This window comes from Oryzias latipes, chromosome 12, assembly GCF_053564925.1.
Source record: "Oryzias latipes strain Hd-rR chromosome 12, Olatipes_Hd-rR_3.1".
Taxonomy (NCBI): Eukaryota; Metazoa; Chordata; class Actinopteri; order Beloniformes; family Adrianichthyidae; genus Oryzias; species Oryzias latipes.
Window position 1 is genome coordinate 5,110,886 of NC_136248.1, and position 21,264 is coordinate 5,132,149.

The following is a 21,264-nucleotide window of genomic DNA, read 5'->3' on the forward strand; positions in this document are numbered from 1 at the left end:
ATTTGCTGGAAACATTTAGCTGCGAGAGCAAGACAGATGCAGATAATAAACTCAAGAGACATTGGCTTATGGACATGAAGGGAAGCAGGGTACACAAACAGGAAGGAAGCACGAAAACAAAAAGGCAGGAAAGGCTTTACCCCATAAGACTCCTGAAATCAATCCAAGCCAGAAAACAACCAGGAAAGAAGTGGCAGAGACAGCGTCAGCAACAGAGAAAACACAAGGAGCAGCGTCTGTCTGCAGCTCGCACAAGATTCAGACATTAGTCACAGAAACTGTTGCAAAAAAAAGGAGAAGGCGGTCACAATCCATGAAAAGTTACATCCCACATGAAGACAGAAAACATTTTCAAGCATGCTCACTTTTAATATTTAATCTGATCGATAATATTGAATTAAAGGAAAAAGTGAGAGTCACTCTGGTTGTGAATAAAAGGCAAGTCAGCAAAGGGCTGCAGGCTTTTACTAAAGTTCAAAAACTCCTTTAAGTCGTATTTACAGGATTCAGAACTCATACTTTCACCGCCACTCTGTGGTGAGACTTAAACATTCTACTTTTAATTTTTAGCTTGCAAATACTGTGCATCTAATGAAAACTCGTTTTTTATTTAACATCGGTCATGCCTAGTGAATAATAATGTTTTAACCAACAGCTACATCCTTGTTCAGTGATAAGTTACAAGAAAAAGTAAACCATTTCAATCTAGAGAAAAATTATTCTTATTATAGACAACTGTTAAACTGTTAGATTGACCAGGAATCTAGAGTTATGTGGGGCATCAGGGCCTATACTGCAACACAACACATTTCTAGTATGGATGACATATTTGTCCTTCAGAGACTGTGGGAAATAACTAAAGGGACTTACGAGCAGGCAAAGGCCACCAGAGCTCCACTGACCACAATGAAGTCTAGAATGTTCCACAGGTCACGGAAGTAGGAGCCCGGATGAAGGAGCAGACCCAGGTCAATCATCTGAAGTGACACCACACGGACACCGAGAGTGTTGAGAGGAAACGTGACACAGAGAGAGGGAAACAACATTATCCTGGACCTTAAACATCCTCTGGTGGATACATTTAGGATGGTTTGAGAAGAAGACATAGGCCTCCCTATATTGAATGATACTTTAGTTTTTGCTATTAAACTTATCTTCAATTTGTGCTCAACACCAGTTAATCCAGTTTAAGGTTGTACACCGGGTTCATGTTTCTAGGGTTATACTGGCTTCTAGGTACCCCACTGTTAGCCTACTGTACATTCGATGCAGCGGCGGACTTACCATTTGGGCAAAGGCAAGTGATTGCCTGGGGCTCCCAACTCTCTAGGGGTCCCTAGCTGAACACCTAATAAAAATGTCTAAAATTAATTTTACAACCATCATTATTTAATGACACCCAAATCACTAAACTCGCATGAGACTGATCATGTAAAAGTGTTTGGTCCTCCCCCGTCCTTCTGCAGCAATGGTATATTCCAATCAACAGCAAGTCGGAACACTCATAAATTGGCGAGCGGAAGCAGCATTGCCAGACTGGGCGGTTTCCAGCTCAATAGGATGGCTTTTGTTCTGATTTCTAATTTTAGGTGGACATAATTTGGATGGGTTTGGGATCAGTTTGGGGGGTTTTAGTTCCTGGTTGAAACATGTTTCAAGCAGTGGTCTGTAATCTGAGAAGAGGCAGGTGACAGTGTCGTCTTCCTCACCTGCCAGCATGAGATGTAAAGTCTACTGATAATAAAATAAATGCGTCTACACTAACCTGTTCCATATATTCAATTTATAAGTTTAATTCGAATCATTCTTTTCAGTTTTATCCACAAAATTGTTTTATTTTACATATTTCAGAGCAGGCTGTGAGCTCTGCCACACCAGAGATTATGCAATCCTGAGTGAAGTCGGGTTGATTGTTCCTTTAGTTGACTCAGTGTTTGCTAATAATGTCTTCTTCTTTCACTTTCTCCCATCAGGGGTCGCCACAGCGAAACAACCTCCCCATGAGGATGACTCACATGGTAAACTTGGCAATGTTTTACGCCGGATGCCCTTCCTGACGCAACCCTCTCAATCCAACCGGGCTTGGGACCGGCACAGCAGCAGAGAAGGGAACAGGGAATCGAACCCTGGTTTCACGGACGGAAGGCGCCGCAAACCAGCACAAGCTAATAATGTGCATCTTACTATTTGATAGGTCATGTACTTCATTTCAGATCTGATGTGAAGCTGGGCTAAAAAAGACAGAATGAGGCACGAAAACAACTTTTTGTAATATTAATATAAACAACAGATCATTTGTTTTATTAATGCAACTATATGTTTTTGGGAGGATTTTTACTGATGGTGTTGCGCAATATTCCTTTTAACCCTTGTGTTATCTTAGATGACCCCACCCTTACATTGACGTGTTCTCCCTACCATGACAAAGGTGGATAAAGGTGGAAAGATTTCATGTAATCCATGGACACCAGTGAAGATCACAAATCATTGAAGAAAAAAGGTTCAGCGCACTGTCTAGTGGGTCTAGATGACCCAACTCCCAATGTTAAAGTGCCTAGGATAGCACAAGGGTTAACACATAATTAGAAAAAAAAAGTAGTTATTTTGGAGAAATCAGGTGATATTTGATTTACTCCTTAATGTTTTATTTAATACTTGGAAAATGTAATATTGACAAGAACAGGTTTTTCTAAATCAAACTCTTCTTTATTACGTTTCAACAGGACATTTGCTTTTATTTTATTTTACCTCTCCTAAATTCATGAAAAGTAAAAAAACAAGAACAATTTCCAGTTCATGATAGACTAATAAGTTAAACTAGAACTCCTACAGTGTTTGTTTATTTGTGTTTTTTTCTTTTTACTTTCCTTTTTTTTATTGTTCTTAATATTTGAGCAAACATCGGTGGTTGTTAGTAAGGTTCAATAAGAGTCCATTATTTCATATTTTTCTCAGACTGACTGCAAACATGGTGGATGAAAAGAGGAAAAGGCAAAGGAAAAGCAAGAAATTTGCCACCAAACTTCCAAAAGGGCTGGACAAAAAAAAATAGGAAAAACAAGAACAGAATAAAAAAAAAAAAAAAAACATTTTTCTTTTGCTTCTTTCGGAAATTGCTGCCTGGATGATGACATTTGTAAATCCTTTTAACTAAAAGTTATTTGGCAAAAATTGATGCTGAATTTGCTCCCTACCAATCAGAAGACTTTTATTATTATACAGACACGTTAAAAAAAAACACTATAAAACTCAAACGTCAGTAATGACCAAATGTACATACCTTTTCCAGTTTCTTCTTTTGCCTTATTGTTTAATAATAATAATGATGATGATAATAATAATAATAGTAATTGTGATCTTTAATCTGTTTTTGTGTCGAGTGATTCGCACTTTCGGGCCACCGTAAGAGAAGGTCTGAGCCATGCACATGCAGAAATGAACAGGCTGTTGTTGTTCAAAAACAACAACATACTAAGGCTTATTGCAATTTTACAAAGAGGATGCATGTGCAGAGGCTACTTTTCTCCATAAAAATATTGTATTCACATCACATTAAACAGTTTCAGACTAAAAGCCTCACTCAGGAATCTTAAGGCTCAGTGCTCGGTTCACTCTGGAATCTTCTATCCATCTGAGTTTTTCAATAGTGTACAATGATGTCACAGCTTCTTCCTCACCTTAATCACCATCTCAAAGGTGAAGACTCCAGTGAAGACATAATCCAGATACTTAAGAACCTGCAAACACAGAGATGTTTTAAGATGATCTTCAGGAGAAAAAATCTGACGTCTTTTTTTTTTGTTTACGATAATCTGAAAGTTCATCTCTGCACTGTCTGATCTATTCAAACATTGACTGCCTGAAGGTCTACTCCAGCACATGCATGGAAAATGACCCCCCCCCAACCAGAACACTGATGTGCTTGTCTGTCACAGGAAGAAAAATCAGGTCACACCTCTAAGCACATGCACTTCATCCTCTGTCTGAATGCCTGTTACAGTGTCACATGGGGACACCAGTACATAGACATCTGTAGCTCATTTGAGATCTAAAGAGCAGTTTAGGACAAAAAAAATTAATAGCTGTGTTTCTGTGTTTACCTGTTTTCCCTTCAGCATCAATCTGACGAGTCAACTCAAATGAGGAGCATTTATAGTAAAGCAGTGCGTGTCTGTTTTCATTCGGGCCTGTGTGTCCCTGCAGATGTTTGTGTATGAAGTGTGTCTGCATGTCGGCTCGGCTCACGTTGTTGCGCGTTGCGTTGGCCTGGACGGGGTCTTCAGCTGCCAGGGTGATGCTGCTCATGGTGATGACCATCAGGATGCACATTTCAAAATAGCGGAGGTTGACCACATAATGACACAGGCGCCTTAGCCTGTAGAGGAGCACAGGTTTAAACTGCAGCCTGGTGGCGCTGTAACAGGCTGCAGGTTAGAGGAAAAGACCTGTACATGTCAAACAGCAAGCAAATCTAAACCTCATTTGCTTTAGCTCGAAGGTCTGTTAAAAACGTTCATCGAAAGTTTCACTTTCTGCTGAGCACATTTACGATAGCATGATGAGTTGAAGTCCCACACCTCCGATCGTCTTTTGATCTATTGTAAAAGCTCTCCAAGTGGTCTTTTGATTGTTTTAAGCCAAAATTAAAAACATCTGTGTTGTTTTCAAGGACAAAGTTCATGCAGAGCGGCAGAAGTTCATTAGAAAATCACCTCTGAGTTGTGGGCGGGTCTGTTGGCGTGGAGTACGCCTGCCCCAACCCAAGCTTACCAAACTAAGACGTACATGGATCGTTTTGTCTGAAAGAACAAACACAATTTTCATTCGAGTGGCTCCTTATAAAAAAATGAAAGAATTAATTAAAAGACAAAACAATTTCAGTCATTCTTTGTTAAAAAAAAAACACTGGTGTTTTTAACATTTTCTTGTAGCATCTTTTCTGATAAAGAATGACATATTAAGAAAATTAAGGTTAAAACTGCATTTCTTAGTATTTCTGTATTGATGTCATTGTGAATCATGAGCAGATGAAAAGAAGCCTGTAGAAGTAGCGTGACTATTGCAATTAGCCGGTCTCACGCTGCCCGCTCTGCTCCATTCTGATGCTTCCACTGTCTGACAAACAGACCCATGGACGTCTTTGTTTTCATCGTCTGAGCTGGAAGCTGGATCAAAACGGTACGGCAGGATTGGTTCAATATTGCTCACCATTTTGTTGCACCGATAATGTTACGTTGGGGGAGTGAGGGGCTGTGAGCTGGTGGGAGAGAGTGTAAACAAAGAAATGATAGGAAATAAGGGCAGGCTTCCTCTGCATCAACAGTCAACCGTCCACTCAGAGGTGAATTTCTGATGTACTCCTGCTGCTCTGCAGAAACTATATTCTAGAAAAGAACACAGGTGTGGGGATTGTGGCATTGTTGGCTAAATTGGCATAATCATAATTAAAAGACCATTGGGGGCGCTTTGAGAATAGATCAAAAGATGATCAGAGTGGCGAGACTAATGAAAATCTGCCTTGAAACAGTGCATTCAGTTGCGGACTTGACACCGAATTGTTAATGAAAAGCAAAAAAGTTTAGGAATCCACTGCACCTCAGTGACTTTCTAAGTCTATCTTGGTCTTGATTAAAGCATAAAAACACATGGGGAGAACATTTAAAGAAAACGACAAAAACAAAGATGACAAACCAACATTTTCACCAACAGTTCTGGATCCATTTGGGTGTTCTTAGGAGCATGCAGGGCCCAAAAATGTTTGACAAACTGTTCAGTTGTTGGAGCTCTTGCGTGTGTTTGTGGGTGTGGGGGGGCAGTAAGTGGGGATTCTTTACACTGTTGCTGCATAAAAGGCCAAATATGAATATGAAAATATACGTCAAATGTCAATATATATCAAATATGAAACAAGCCCAGCCTGAAAGGGTGATTCATGTGGGGAGGAAGCAAAAAGTCTCAAATGGTAGACACTTAATCCACAAAAGAAATGAGATTTTTTTTTCTCCTCAGTGAATAATCCTCTTGGACAGTGCCCTGTTGTAACTTACGGGTTTGTTTGTCCGAAGATGAACATGGAGCTGTAGGGAAGGATCTGCCGGGGCCCGTTAGTTCCCTCCTCTTCATCCAGATCCTTCTTCTCCTCGCTCAGTTGGAAGATGTCATCGTCAGTGTTGTTCACTGGTGTGCAAACATTCACAAGTATTATCTCCAAAGACGAATCCCCTGCTTCCCTGTGCTCTGTCTGTAGTTATCATTGGTTTCTTTGAAAATGAAGGGATGTTTGTCTGTGTCCAGCTGGTGAGGGAGGGGTGAGGAGCTTAAAAATGCCCCCAGAACATGCAGCAACAATTTTAGAGAGTTTCTCTTTAATTGAACAAATTTGAGACGGTACGTGTTAAATGTTAATGTCTGTAACGAGTATCAGAGAAATGTAAGTTGTATTGAATGAAGTGCAATAGATTGGGCATCAGAATAACACTTGAATGGGATTTAATTGAGATTTCAAAGCCATTTGACCTGTCTGTCATGATAAACGAAATCCACAAATATGTTTTTTTTTAGTCTACAGTGTGAGTGAAGCTAAATTAACTTCCCTGCAAGAAATATTAAACATTTCAAAGTCTGGTTAAAACTAATTATTTCAAGGTTCATCAGGAGCTGAAGGAAAATGTCTTTATTTAATGAGATACTGTCAGAAACTATTACAATTAAATAAATGTTCATCATCCAATTATCTGCAGAGTATGCGGTTTAACTCAATACTGAGCACTTCGTGACTTTGAGGGCAATTACAGGAAAAGTGCTCACTTGGTATGATGGTTTCTCCAGGGGGGGCGGTGACAGTGACGGGGATGCGGATGGCGTTGCTGTTAAGGCCCGCATGGCTGGCCCTGGTGGAGTTCTTCAGGTTGTCGGCATCCTCCTGCTTTTCGCTCAAGGTCAGGCTGCTGCGCGTTTGTAGCACGGGACTGCAGGCGGGGCTGTTCTCTTCCACACCCACCTGCCCCTCCCTGGGGATGAAGATCAGCACCACCTCTTTACACAAATTCAGCAAACTGCAGAAACATCTCTTGCTATAAAAGTCAGACTTGGCTGGGGCGTTGTATGAATGGTTTGTTCCTTTTACCTGTACACCCCCTGCTTTCTGCAGTCACCCCCTTCTAGGGTGGGCTGAGCTCTGGCCTTGCAGGAGTTACGCCCCCTCCTCTCTGCGATGGCGTCTCCCATGTCCCCTCCTCTGCCTCTGCACTCTCCCTGAGCGCCGTTTCCCATGATCCCATTTCCTTCTCTTGGGGGTCGAGAGTGATGGTGACGGTGCCCTCCTGGCTCCCCTCCTCGGCGTCCGTCACCGGCCCCCTCCTCGGGAGAGCTGGCCTGGCAGTGGTGCCTGCACCCCTGCCCCGCATCAAAGCCCTCCGTTCCCTCTCTCGAACCATCTGCTGCATTTTCTCGGCTCCTGCTGTGATGTGTGTGGTGTCTCTCTCGTCTGCTATCCCCCCCGTTTCCATTCCTATCCCGATGGCGGTGATGCTTCCTGGAATGAGCACGGAAGCTGTCCCCCACCTCATCCGGCCTGGGAGCCTCTGCCTCCTCCTGGCCTCCTTCAGATGGTCTGCCGGTTTGGTCTCCATTCTTGCCGTCTACCACAAGCGGCCGGTCCGTGTGCGTCTTCATGTCGGGGTGCAGATGAAGGAGGGTGGAGACCCGGAGCCGTTCCTCAGGGTTGAGCTCGCTGAAGAGCGCCTCGCTACTGGACTTCATGTTGTGCCTCCTCAGCTGATTCGTCCTCTGCTCCCACACCGACATACTCTTTGAGGACCGGTGCTGCTCTCTGCTGCGGACATCGAGTCAAACCCACAGGGAAACTCGAGTGACTTTAGGAAACAATCATTTGGAAGTTTTTAGGAATTCTTTTCACTTTTGTTAAAGCAGTTTGTTCTTCGATTGCATTCACACCCAGAGCTGCTCCACCCACCTGCTACAAACCTGTCCTACAACACTGAATGAAGCAAACGGAGTAAAGAGACGCAGAAATAGGCCTATGGATGGGTCTGCTCAAATGTGCAACATCCACCTACCATGCACGCATGATCAGAGCAGCTCAGGCAGCTGAGATGGTTGAATGTTCCAACTGATGACAGCTGTAACTAAGTCTGCTCAACGCTTCTCAGTTATGCAGTGTGACTCATTGTAAAGTATTAAGTTGAATCAGAAACTATTTTTTTAATATACAATATAAATTAATTGATATTAATTAATTAACATTAATTATATGAGTATATGTTTTAATATACAATATATGTTTAATATACATAATGTTTTACTTAATCTTTTAAACTCTGCAGGTTGGAACAAACAAAGTTTAAAGCGTTAGATGACACTAAAACTTCATGACAGCAACAAACTCAAAATAGCAGAGGGGAGAGAGACATTTAAGACAGGGGTGTCCAAATTCTTTTGCAAAGAGGGTCAGCATTGGTGAAAACGTAAAGGTCAACCAATCGGCCTGTATTCTATGAATACCTATAATAAAATCAAACGTAAACATACTATTCAATGACATTTTTTCACATAGGACAAAAATACATCTAAAAACATTTTTATCAACATCACTGTGACTTTCATATTTAAAGACCAGAAATAAAAGAAAGAAAAAGTCTGGAAAAAAATCTATCATCAACATTAAACTTGGGTTCAAATGAAACTTTTTTTCTGCGCTGTAAACCTCTGAATTTAAATCATCTGATCAGAAAAATTACATAAACGTTATCTTATTTAAACGTACAACGCATTGTGGTTTTAATCACAGAGACTAATCTTTTTACTTTGTTAGGAAATGAGCTAGAAAGTGTAAGAAAACGTCCCGCCACAGTCTTTTCACAGGTTTACAGCAGCATTTGATGAAATGGAGCCAATCACAATCAAGAAATCGTACACACAAATCTTAGAAAGTGCCGCGGGACGCATATTATTGATTTTATGCCAGGAACTTGCGGGTCTATAGTATTTTGAATGCCGGCTGCATTTGGCCAGCAGGCCAAACTTTAGTTATGCCTGATTTAGGAATTGATTGCTCCTCTTCTATATTATTGAAATGTGCTTCTGCCAAATATGGATGTTTAAGGAATAAAAGAGAAAGCTGACACATTTCCCAGGTTTGGTGAATGTCTAAACTCTGGTTCCATATCTGCAACAAAGACTGAGTCCGGGTTCCATGTACAGTCAATGGGCCAACATCAGAGAAGTTGGAGTTCTATTCCTCAGGATAAACTTTACTTTTTAGACTTTGGAGCTTTTTTAACAGGGCAAAAATAATGTAAAACCTTTGGACTAGTACAGCTGAGTTTAAATCTTTAGTAAACATTTCAAAGAAATAAATGAAAAAAAGGAAATACAATTGAAAAATTCTCCTGAAAGGCTTGTTTGGCTCTCAAACAATTGAAAAAAAAGGGCAAAAGTGAAACAATGTCATCTCCAACAGCTCTTTCTGGGTTTGTTGCTGGAATTAAATTTAACATTATGAGTCAAACTGAAAGATCAGGAGTAGAGGCTAAACAATATTTTCTTTGAGAGAACAAATAAGATGGTTGTTGTTCTGTTTTTTTTTTCTGAAGATGAATTTCTACAAATATGTTTGTCTCATGTTAAACAATCTGTTTCTGAGTTGAGTCACTCCAGGTGATATTAGGCAGACAAAGTTAGATGTCAAATCATCAGACAAATAAATTAGCAAAGATTTATTCTGCATTTGTTCAGAATAAATGTGCCACCATGGTTTCAATGCAGACTAATCATCATCATGACTGAATCAGTAAACATGGGAGCTGAGACCAGAAAGGATCTGAGCACAGACCTTCACAGAGGAGGTTTTTTTTTTTCAAACGTTGTTCAGTGAGTGGCAAAGCAAAAGAGCAAATCTGATGACCAAACGTTTAAATGAAAGCAGGCTTTTCATGCAGACAAAACTTTTAGCACATCTTTTATAACATGTTTACTGAACAACATTCTCTCGTGGACAACACCTACCTTCAGAAAGGCCCTCAGTTTTCTCAAGTTCTCCCCTTTTTGGGAAGATTATTTAACATTTTTTTCTATATGTAACAAAAACCTTTTTGATAACAATCTCCGGATGTGCCGCAAAAACACTTTCTGTCATCCTTTTATTAAGTTTAAAGCATTTTTAAATGCAGTCAAAAGCAGCTGTTGTGAGAGCAGAGTGGGCAGGAGGATCATGCTGGAGTTTATCGCCATTCAAAAACGTTATCAAGCAGATCAACAGGGAGAAGCGGCGGTGAGCAGAAATGGGGCCAATGAGAACAAGAACACGGCCAGGAAACTCTTGAATGAGTCTGCAGGCTTCAAGTCGGATGTGCCACGCTGCCACATCCTACTGCTCAGAGCACAGTATGATTAACGTGTGGAACAGCACTGCAATTTTAATTCGGTCACCTGTAGGTTAAGATATGTCGGGGGGGAGAGCAGTAGACAGTATAAGTCCTAAAAGACAGAAGAACACAGAAGACACAGGAAGCCACAGACAGGTGAAGCACACAGACCAAACTCCAGATGACCAACAGGAGGGGACAGGGAGTCTCAGGACAAGGATGCAAACCAAAAACACAAACAGAAAGAGACGGTCCTGAGAATCAATCATTAGAAGAAGAAGGGTTGAAATAAAGTGCACAGTTTCAACTAAGCTTGAAATTCGGAGAAGAAACTTCTGTATCATGATTTTATGTTTAACTGTGTCCTGCATGCTGGCAGAAAAGGAAGCAGGCGTGTTTGCCTACAGAAGGGGAATCAAAGTCACAAACAAGTTTTTATGTTTTTGTTTTTTTCTGGGACATCTGCATTTCAAGAACTTCATTTTACCAGAACGAAGCAGGGACAGTTTATTCTTAAGGATGGTCCACAAAGAAGAGAAGAAGATAGAACACCAGGGAAGAGAAATATGGGGAGCCACAAAAGAAAGGAGGAGAGAGAAAAGGAAGGAGTGAGGACCAGAGAGGGGTATTGTAACAGAGAGATAACTCACGGTGACTGAATGCTGCTGATGGACGACCTGCGAGAGAGCGGATCTCGATTTTGCTTTACAAAACTGTGCATGCAGAACAAAAACAACAAAAGAAAAAAAATGAGACAAAAATGAAAAGGGGACAGACTGAAGACAGTCCAGCCCCCCCATTTCACAGAGAAGAGATCATCTGTGCAGCTAAAAAAGCTGACTTAAGACTAATCTTAGGAGTGACAATAAGAAAAATTGAAATATGAGTCAGGAGTTTCATTACAAAATGACAAAAATAGATATTTTCTTCATCCCTTTTTTCTCATTTTAGTTCTAATTTTGTAATGAAACCCTGAGTTTTGTGTCAAGAAAAAAAGCACCAAAGACTTTATTAAAAAATAAAAAAAACATAAGCCTGCGAACCTGCTGAATAATGACAAAAACACAAAATATCACATAATAACAGTAAGGAGGACTGTGAGGATGGCCAACAGGTGATCACCTTCATCACCTTTCAGCTGTTCCCTCTGTAAAAGCCGATTCTTCCAGAGGGGGGAGCAAAAATCAGGAGCGAGACATCAAGAGCACTAACTGAGCATCATCTTCAGACAACTTGAGTATGGGGGCATCATTGTCAGGTCTCCGCACAGTTTATCAGAGGTCTTCATCACCAGCTCCACCTGCAGGGCCCACTGCTGTCAACCCTTTTAATTGCTCATTTGGACCTCATTACGCTTGAGAAAATAACTGCAGCTGCTCAAGAATACACATACACTCCTGCATTTTGGACAAATTGTGTCCAAAATTCACACCAACAATGTTTTCTCTCGGGTCAAAGTGGGAATAACTCTCTTGGACAGAGCTGCTGTGCAACTTTTACACTAATTCTAAACAGTTTCCTTCATCGGCATGCCTTATACGAATCTTCTGTTCTTAATACAAACATTTCCTGAATAAATTAAAGTAATCTCACTTCATTCAGGCAGTTTTAGTACATGAAAGCGGAAATAAGTTTTACAGCCACAAACCCGTGTCTGCACAGATTCATGTCAGCTTATCCACATTCTAAACCTACGTTTTATTTTCATCATTATGTGCAAAAAAAGAGAAAAAAAGTTTTTTGTTGATTTCTCATAAAAAGATATATTGGCTAATTTTTCATTTATTATTTTATAGGATAAAAAATAACTTATCATAAAAAATATTTTTTTAATTCCTTGAATATCAACAGTTTTATCAATGAAAAATGACATTCATATGTTTAAAAGATCTGATAAAATATGAATTTTCAGTATTTATTTTTATAATCTCAGAATCTGTCTGCTTGTGAGAGCAGCTTGATGTATCTATACGAATCCAAAACTATTTTTGCAACCACTTTGTATCCCAACAGACATTAGAGCCCGCTAATCAACTGACTATTGGTTGTTTGTGATTCAGATGACATTTTAATGTGTTAAATTGAGCCAAATATATTTGATCTTGAAAGTACAGTAGCAGGATTTGCAGTTCTGATAGCTGTCTGACTTTCAGATACAGTGGGGTAAAAAGTATTTATTCAGACACCAATTGTGTAAGTTCTCCCACTTAAAAAGATGAAGGACGCTTATAATTTTCATCATACCTTAATTATGAGAGATAAAATGAGAAAACAAATTGTCTGGCATTGTCTGATTTTTAAAGAATTCATTTGTAAATGTCGGTGAAAAATAAGTATTTGGACAAACAAGCAAGATTTCTGGCTCTCACAGACCTGTAGCTTGTTCTGTAAGATGATTCTCTGCCTCCACTCGTTACCTGTATTATTGGCACCAGCTTGAACTGGTTATCTATAGAAAAGACACCTGTCCACAACCTCAAACAGTCACACTCCAAACTCCACTATGGCCAAGACCAAAGAGCTGTCAAAGGAAACCAGAAACCAAATTATTGACCTGCACCAGGCTGGAATACTGAATCTGCAACAGGTAAGCAGCTTGGTGTGAAGAAATCAACTGTGGGAGCAATTATTAGGAAGTAAAAGACACACAAGACCACTGAGATTCTCCCACCATCTGGGGCTCCCCCCAAGATCTCACCTTGTGAGATCTAACCTTGTGAAGACTAACAAAAAGCATTTAACAGCTGTCATTGCCAAGAAAGGGTATAAAACAAAGTATTAAGTTGAACTTTTGTTATTGACCAAATACTTATTTTCCACCATAATTTACAAATAAATTCTTTAAAAATTAGAAAATGTCATTTTGTTCATTTTTTTTTCTCATTGTGTCTCTCATAGATGATACACCTATGAGGAAAATTACAGGCACCTCTCGTTTTTTTAAGTGGGAAAACTTGCATAATCGGTGGCTGACTAAAGACTTTATGCCCCACTGTAAATACCACACTGACAACAACCAGAAGGAAAAAACAAAAAAATCAAAGAAAAGGATAGCAGCCAACAGTGGGCTGGCTTCATATAATGCATTACGAACGAATTTTAAAATAGTATTTTTTGTGTTTTTTGCATGTTTTTGTGGCATTTTTCTGATGATGGAAGACTTTTATAGAGAAATTTAATCTTGAACTTACATTTCTGACTATTTATTTATTGAAGTCATTGTGAATCAGGAGAAGATAAAGAAATGTTGTTTGATAAAGATCCAATTTTTACGAAGTAAATACTCGGGGCAGGCCACAAGCTCCCTGCTCTGCTCCATTCTAAACCATTCACTTGCAGACAAATAAATCCACGTAAGGCCTTGTTTTCCTCGTCCGAACTGGAATCTGGCCTAATTAAAATAAAAAATAACCTGGAAACACTTTGTTAGACTTTGTTTCAAATTATCTATAAGATGATCGGAGTGGTACTCTAAGGCTACGTTCACACTGCAGGGCCTAATGCTCAATTCCGACTGTTTGAAAAAATTCTATTCTTTTGAAAGGTCATTCACTTTTCCAATTAAATCAGAACTTTTGTGATCTCCTGTGTGACCGTGAAATGACCCAGAAGTGACCCGCATGCCAGAAGAGTACTCATAGGCGAACGACGTCACTGTTGTTTGCGGAAGTAGCTAACGTTAACAATGGATGTCAACAACAGTGTTGTCAACAGAAAAGATCTTTTTGCATTAATACATTTATTTTCACAAAGGAGCCAGCACAATTACAATCTTCTCATTTTAAGAAGGCATTGGAGCCGGGATCGTCACTATTGTGAATTCTGAATATTCTGAATAGAGCTGTCACCCCAAATATTAATCCAATCGGTGACCTCGCTTCCCTTCCACTGACTGGTCTCAGCAGCATCGTCCGCCATGGTTGATGTCTATGTTATCGTTCCCGCCTACTTAAGCGCAGAATGATGACGTTTGTAGCAGATCAATGGCGTACGGGTCGAAAATATGTGGCCTGGCCGGTCAGACGGAGGTCGCATTTCAAAAGATCAGATACGTATCGGATTCAGGACCACATACCCAAGTGGCCTGGGTCCCTGGGTCTGCCTGTTCTTGCAACAAGTATGTTCCTGGAATCATTTGTTAACATGAAAGGCTTTAAAACTGAAAATGAAGCTCAAATGTAGATATTACATTAACAAATGAAGTTAAGTTTAAAGTTGTGGGATATTGATTAGATTCATTTGTATTGTAGTAAAAATAGAAGAAGTGTACAGTAGGTTAAGTACTTAGTGCTTAATCTGTTTACTTCTGAGCTTTTATGGTTTGTAATATCTAAGCGATGTTTATTCTGCAGGTAAAAAATGTTGTTTTAGTGTTAACATGCTGATGTCTTCCTCTTTCTATTAACAATTTTTTTCAGTAATTAGGAAACAGCAAGAACAACAATGTTTGCAGAGCAGGAACATTATTATTTAAATGTTTTAAATTTAAATAGTTTCTTGAATGGTGGCTACTTTTGCAGCAAGTCCACTGCTCACAGGTATACACTAAAAATCTTGAGGGGAATCTTTTCACTCTGGCTTTCTTGAAAGTCGGACAACCTCATCGGTGGGTGTTCATAAGAAAGGCAAAGGTACTCCTGTAACTGAAGTGAAAAGTTGGGACGGACATGCATGAACCACAATTCAAGTACATTCAGGAAATCCAGGCTGAGAGGCAAAATCCTGCAGGTTAGAGATGCTCTAAAACTTACGCAGCAATCGAAATGTTGGCAGCTGACATGGGGCTGACTTCCTTCACTTCCAACGCCTTCTGCAGTGCCAGCTTCTTATTGGCCGCCTCTTCCTGCTCCTCTTCATCCTTCAGCCACGCAACCAAAACAAAAAGGCACCACAATGGAAGCAAGGTACAACATAACTAATATTGGGCTTAGCTGACAGAAATCTGAGCCGCCCTACCTTCGTCAGCTCCTGGGCATTTGCAAGATTGTCCACAGCGATAGCCAGGAAGACGTTGAGGAGGGTATCTGAGTTACAGCAGCATTTAGAGAAACGGCTTGGCATTGGGTCAAAAGTGTGAATCTGCCTTCAATGCATCAACTGCAGAACGAATTTATGATGTTTCATTTTTTTTGTGTTTTTCAACGTATGGGTCAATGTCAGTTTAGCAGGCCAAGCTGCTAGCATAGCAGCCTAAGCTTCTCCCCATGTCCAACTTCTACATCTCTGGAGATGAATCCTACCAGATGAAAGTAGAAGGAAATCATATGATCAAAATGATTAGTGGTACATTGGGTGAAAAATGAGGTTGTTCCAGCTGTAAAGCATGGGGGGGCAGTATGATGTTGTGGGGACAAATGCATTTTGAAGAAAAATGACATCAAGAGTAAACATTGTGACTGTATTGAGACAAAATCTTTAAAAACTTTAGGAAAGGTTACTTGGCATAAGCGAAGGGCTACTCTCTCAGCTCACTTCCTGCTTCTGATGCCCATATTTGGTTGTGTCTGTTGCTGTCAGGTAGTAGACTGGTACTGTTCGACCGTTTGGCCCAGCAATGAAGAGGTCCTGCTTGTTATTCCTTGGCTCTGTTCAGTCTTGCCAGTTCTCTCTTCTCTTGAGTTTTAGCTTAGATTTGAAGCAAATAATTGCCCGTATGAACAGTTCAACTTAGAAACAGACCTGAACCTATACTGTGGTCACCACTAACTCTTGGGTCGCCATCATTTTTGGGTTTGTGGATTACAACCCTGTTATAGCAAAGGATTCCTGCCATATTTCCAGATTAGCCGTGAAGCTCTGCTGTGGACTCTACAAGCTTCACAAAAGACTTGGCAAACTTCCAGAAAAAAAGCATCTCGCAGAGCTTTGAGGAGATTCCACAAAGTTCTTACAAATGCTGTCATATTACTTTCTGACTGTGAGGAACCAAGAAAAGCTCAAACAAATGCCATTTCTGAAATATTTTAACTAAGAAGAACTTGAGACTTTCTCTCTTCATTCCGAAAGTACTTTACTTTACCTTCAATCCTAAAATTATGGCTATGAGAACACTGAAATTCCCAAAGTATTGCTGAGTCTTTAGCAGCCTCTGTGCCTGAAGCACCTGGATATAACTTGACGACTCAATCGGCAGCTAAAACTGAAGAAGATACTAGGATGAGCAGGGACACGTCTTCTAGATCAAAGTTGGTGTATCAAAGTTTGTTGTTGGTGTCTCATCTTCAGGTCTTCTAGATCAACCAAATTTCATAAGTGGTTAAACTTTATTTAAAAAACACTTCTTCCACCAGCCCATCACATGGCCCTCTGTCAGGAACTCCTGCTACCAGAGAGGATACAGTTTCCAAAGAGAGTGAGAACAATAAAGTAGATGGAGGAGAACATGCCACGGCGGACGCCTCCCTGGGACTCAATGCCATGGTACATCACGGCGTTCCAGTCCTCACCGGTCAGGATCTGAGCAGAACAGAGGGGAGCGTGAGTGAGGCTGCAGAGGAGATCTGATCCAGCACAAATGTAATGACTTCTCTGAGTGAGGGCCGATTAGACCAGCTGAGGGATTATCAGACACAAGAGACCTCGCAACACTCCTTCCTTTAAACTAGATGAAAGATCAGTTTAATTCATGCTTTAAGATAATTCTCAGTAGTTCCAGAGTGACCTGTGTTTGTGTGTGTGTGGGTGTGTGAGGGGGGGGGGGGGGGGTCTTACCTGGAACACAGTGAGAATTGCTGCAGGAAAAGTATCAAAGTTTGTTGTTGGTGTCTCATCTTCAAAATTAAACCTTGAGGGATCAAGAAAATGACAAAATTACAAAACAATCACCAAAAAGTGGACTTAAAACCATCTGGTAAACCATGAATCTGCAACTGATACTAAGAGTTCAAAGAGGTGAACCTCTGTTTGGACAAAGAAAACAAGCTCTTCTAAAGAAGCCAATCTAAAACCGGATCAATCAGACTTCACCTGGCTCTATGAGGTGCCGTGTAGGACATTATTCAGAATTAGCATTCACAAACACATGTGAAATCTCTCACACACACTAGTGAAATGCTTGTATACATACAACTGAAAATGTATTCATTCACATACACATGTGAAATGCTCTCACACACACTACTGAAAATGCTCACACACACACTACTGAAAATGCTCTCACACACACTACTGAAAATGCTCTCACATACACATGTCAAATGCTCTCACACACACTACTGAAAATGCTCTCACACACACTACTGAAAATGCTCTCACATACACATGTGAAATGCTCTCACACACTACTGAAAATGCTCTCACATACACATGTGAAATGCTCTCACACACACTACTGAAAATGCTCTCACACACACTACTGAAAATGCTCTCACACACACTACTGAAAATGCTCTCACATACACATGTCAAATGCTCTCACACACACTACTGAAAATGCTCTCACATACACATGTGAAATGCTCTCACACACACTACTTAAAATGCTCTCACACACTCTACTGAAAATGCTCTCACATACACATGTCAAATGCTCTCACACACACTACTGAAAATGCTCTCACATACACATGTCAAATGCTCTCACACACACTACTGAAAATGCTCTCACATACACATGTGAAAATGCTCTCACACACACTATCCAAAATGCTCTCACATACACATGTGAAAATTTCAATAGAAACGGAAGGCATTTCAGTAGAAACAACGTTTTTTTTTTACTTTATTGTTAGAAACGAAGTTGGTCGACTGAAGGCATTTCAGTGGAAATGAACCTGTGTCCGAATTCCTGCCCTGATCCCTAACTACTAAAACCCTATATAGTGCAGAACTATATATAGTTCTCTGAATTTAAAAGCAATTCAGACACCCGTGCTCAGTACTTTTTTCTTTTGGGTGTTGTTCATAACGCGCTTGACACGGAAACAAAGTGGCGCATTACCGCCACCACCTGGTCTGGAGGCGAACTACTCCTATTTAACGCGGAAAATGACACTTATTTGTCAGAGTAAAAACATAATAAATATGAACATTTTACAAAGACTATTTATGAATCTGCTGTGTTCTGATCATGGAAAACGTGACTGATTTATAAATAATTAAATTACAAACACTTTGGTGTTGATTTAATGTATTTGTTCATAAATAAACCCCCAAGTTATTTTTTCATGCCAATATTAATTTTGTTTTTGTGCCGCTGAACGATTACGGGCTCTTGCAAGGAGGCATTTTTTTCTGTAGTTTTCTTACACCTTACTGAAAATGGCTTTGAAAATTAATCTGTCCGTGTTCCTGGCAATAATTCAACCGTTTTTCGTGAGATCAAACTGAAAACGAGCAGATATGCAGCATCACAGGACGGCAAGGACAAGCAGACATCTCAGAAGATTTCCTCTGGATGCCCTGACCAGACAGAATAACTTGTGAGTTAAACTTAAAGCTTTTTTTTTAGTTAAACTTAAACTTTAACTTAAACTTTGTTACTAATCATGCTCAAGGTTACACAGTCTGCTGGGTAAGAGTTTAAGATTCTTTTTCAAGTGAGTTGTGTAGTCCAATTACATGAAACACTTGTGAGTTCAAAGTTTAGAATTTTTTATTCAGAGTCAAACCATATCACTTGTTTTAAACAAAAACAAAACAAAAACTTTCATTTTTAAAAGTTTAAATGACAATCCAAAAACCCAGCCAAATAAAAACCACGAGATTTTCCAGAATTAATAAATACTTCATAATCTAAAATGTAAGACATCAAAATAAATAGAAACATTAAAAAAATGTGATTTAATTTCCTCAATGAAATAATTAATGTTGCATTTTCCAGGGTCTTCCACGTCTCTACTGCTTTACCAACACAAAGGTGTCTGTCCTGGCCCTTTACGCTGACGGTCAGTCCGACACAAGACTGGATTTTCGGTTGACCCGCAGGACCATCGAGCATCTGGGTCGATGGTCCTGAAGCATCAGCTTCGGGTTCCTCACACTCTGGGGGGTCACAGGAGACTGACGTCCTGGTGTTTCTTTTCTGGCTGGCGTGTGGCACATCTTACAGTGTGGTAGCCAGAGTCTTTGACATGACACGGTCCACCGTGAGCGATGTTGTCCACAGGACGGCAGACCGCATCCTCCAGCTGATGAGCAGGGTCACCCAGCTTCCCAGTGGGAATGAACTACCATAAGTCGCCTCTGGATTTTAGCAGCTCGCTTGGTCTTTCTCCTTCCAAAGGGTCACAAGGAGCATTGATGGCTGCCACATAAGAATAAAGGCCCTAAAAGAAAATGCAGCTTGTTATTTTAACAGGAAGCTTTTTTATTCCATTAAAATGCATGCTGTATGTGACTCTAATGCCAAATTTATAGATATTTTTGTTGGGAATCCAGGATCAATCCATGATTCACGGGTTCTACGTAAAAGCCCAATTTATGTAAATCAAACAAACCCACCTGAAGGATCCTTTTGGGTGATGGTGGGTATCCCTGCATTGCACATCCCATCATGCTGCTGACACCCTACAGGGAACCCATGAGGAATGCCATTGAGGCAGTTACAACCAGAACCACTCCAGAACACGCTCTGTTGTGAAGAGAGCATTTGGCATGATAAAGATGAGGAGGAGAGCAATATTTCTGGGGGCACTGGAAGTAAAACCAACCTTTGCAATGAAAATCATTGCCTGCAGTTCAATTCTGCACATTCTGTGCATCAGCAAAGGCGACTGCTTAGCCACAGATGTTGAGCCACACCAGGAACATGCAGGACGAGCAGAGTCACGTCTGTCTGCAAGGACAAATCTTTGCTTTCCTTTCAGCTCCAACTGTGACACACATGACTCTAGAAGACCAGGATTATTGTTGACATGTATAAAAATAAATATTAACATATAAAACGAAATTCTAAATATGTACATCTGATATTTATATGAAATCCTTTTAAGATTGTTAAAAATAGCTCAGATTTAAATAATACATGTAAATTATTCATTTTTGTTCATACATTTATTAAACAAATTGGAAAAACAATGGCTGCATTACATTTTAGAACAATAATTTCAACTCAAGTAAACTTAACAGACTCTCCTGTCGCTGTTCCTCCCTTCTAGCCCTTTCCTCCTCTCTCTTCTGGGTCTTTAACATAAACCTTTAACCCAGTACGACAACGATTAACCGTTTATTAAAATGAAGTCAAATCTGATCATATGTCTCTACCCATCTGGCACGAGCTAGCTTGAAAACAAACAGGCTATCTTTCTCCATCCGCAAATGGATCGGATTTTCCTCATCCTCGTCTGTCCCTACATATATGAACACATTTAAAACATGTGTTAATAACTTGTGACTACGGTTAGAAGTCACTGCTTTTTGATGTAATATCTAGCGTTTGTTTTTAGCCTTCGGCGCTAATTCGCGTTAGCGTTAGCTTTAGCATTACTGAAATTGATGAGCTTCAAAACAATCTAGGTTGTTGATTGAGGAATATAACATATTAAACACATCATCTTAAGTATTTACAAATATATTTTACAACAGATACTGGATATTTTTTAATATACTTACACGTTTCGGTGGTTTTCCTTGCGCAACCGGCTGCCATTTTCGAATGATTCAGACGAATGATTATCTCGCGATAATCAGCCAACTTCCGTTTCTACTGAAATGCCTTCCGTTTCTGTCGAAAATTTCAGTAGTGTATGTGAGAGCATTTTGGATAGTGTATGTGAGAGCATTTTCACATGTGTATGTGAGAGGATTTTCACATGTGTATGTGAGAGCATTTTCAGTATTGTATGTGAGAGCATTTTGGATAGTGTATGTGAGAGCATTTTCAGTAGTGTGTGTGAGAGCATTTTCAGTAGTGTGTGTGAGAGCATTTTCAGTAGTGTGT

The 21,264-nt window shown here is 40.1% G+C and overlaps 1 protein-coding gene and 1 long non-coding RNA gene across 6 annotated transcripts in view; both read right to left on the reverse strand.

Moving 5' to 3' along the window:
* cacna1bb (calcium channel, voltage-dependent, N type, alpha 1B subunit, b) overlaps positions 1-21,264 on the reverse strand; it is a 226,665-nt gene that overhangs the window by 59,772 nt on the left and 145,629 nt on the right. For 2 of the 5 annotated variants that reach the window (XM_078955697.1, XM_078955699.1), the window contains 13 exons: positions 17,097-17,169; positions 16,724-16,841; positions 15,342-15,409; positions 15,137-15,243; positions 11,036-11,098; positions 10,450-10,497; positions 7,127-7,834; positions 6,808-7,010; positions 6,048-6,177; positions 4,246-4,375; positions 3,678-3,737; positions 871-977; positions 141-152 (listed from right to left, as the gene is read on the reverse strand). In XM_078955697.1, the coding sequence (XP_078811823.1) occupies positions 141-152; positions 871-977; positions 3,678-3,737; positions 4,246-4,375; positions 6,048-6,177; positions 6,808-7,010; positions 7,127-7,834; positions 10,450-10,497; positions 11,036-11,098; positions 15,137-15,243; positions 15,342-15,409; positions 16,724-16,841; positions 17,097-17,169 (1,827 nt within the window). The remainder of the gene's footprint in view (positions 1-140; positions 153-870; positions 978-3,677; positions 3,738-4,245; positions 4,376-6,047; positions 6,178-6,807; positions 7,011-7,126; positions 7,835-10,449; positions 10,498-11,035; positions 11,099-15,136; positions 15,244-15,341; positions 15,410-16,723; positions 16,842-17,096; positions 17,170-21,264) is intronic. The other 3 variants (XM_078955700.1, XM_078955698.1, XM_023960545.2) reach the window with 2 other exon arrangements.
* On the reverse strand, positions 18,954-21,135 carry LOC144996289 (uncharacterized). The gene is made up of 4 exons (XR_013659287.1): positions 20,937-21,135; positions 20,036-20,214; positions 19,827-19,956; positions 18,954-19,651 (listed from the first exon to the last, which is right to left on the reverse strand). It is a non-coding gene; the product is annotated as an uncharacterized LOC144996289 (long non-coding RNA).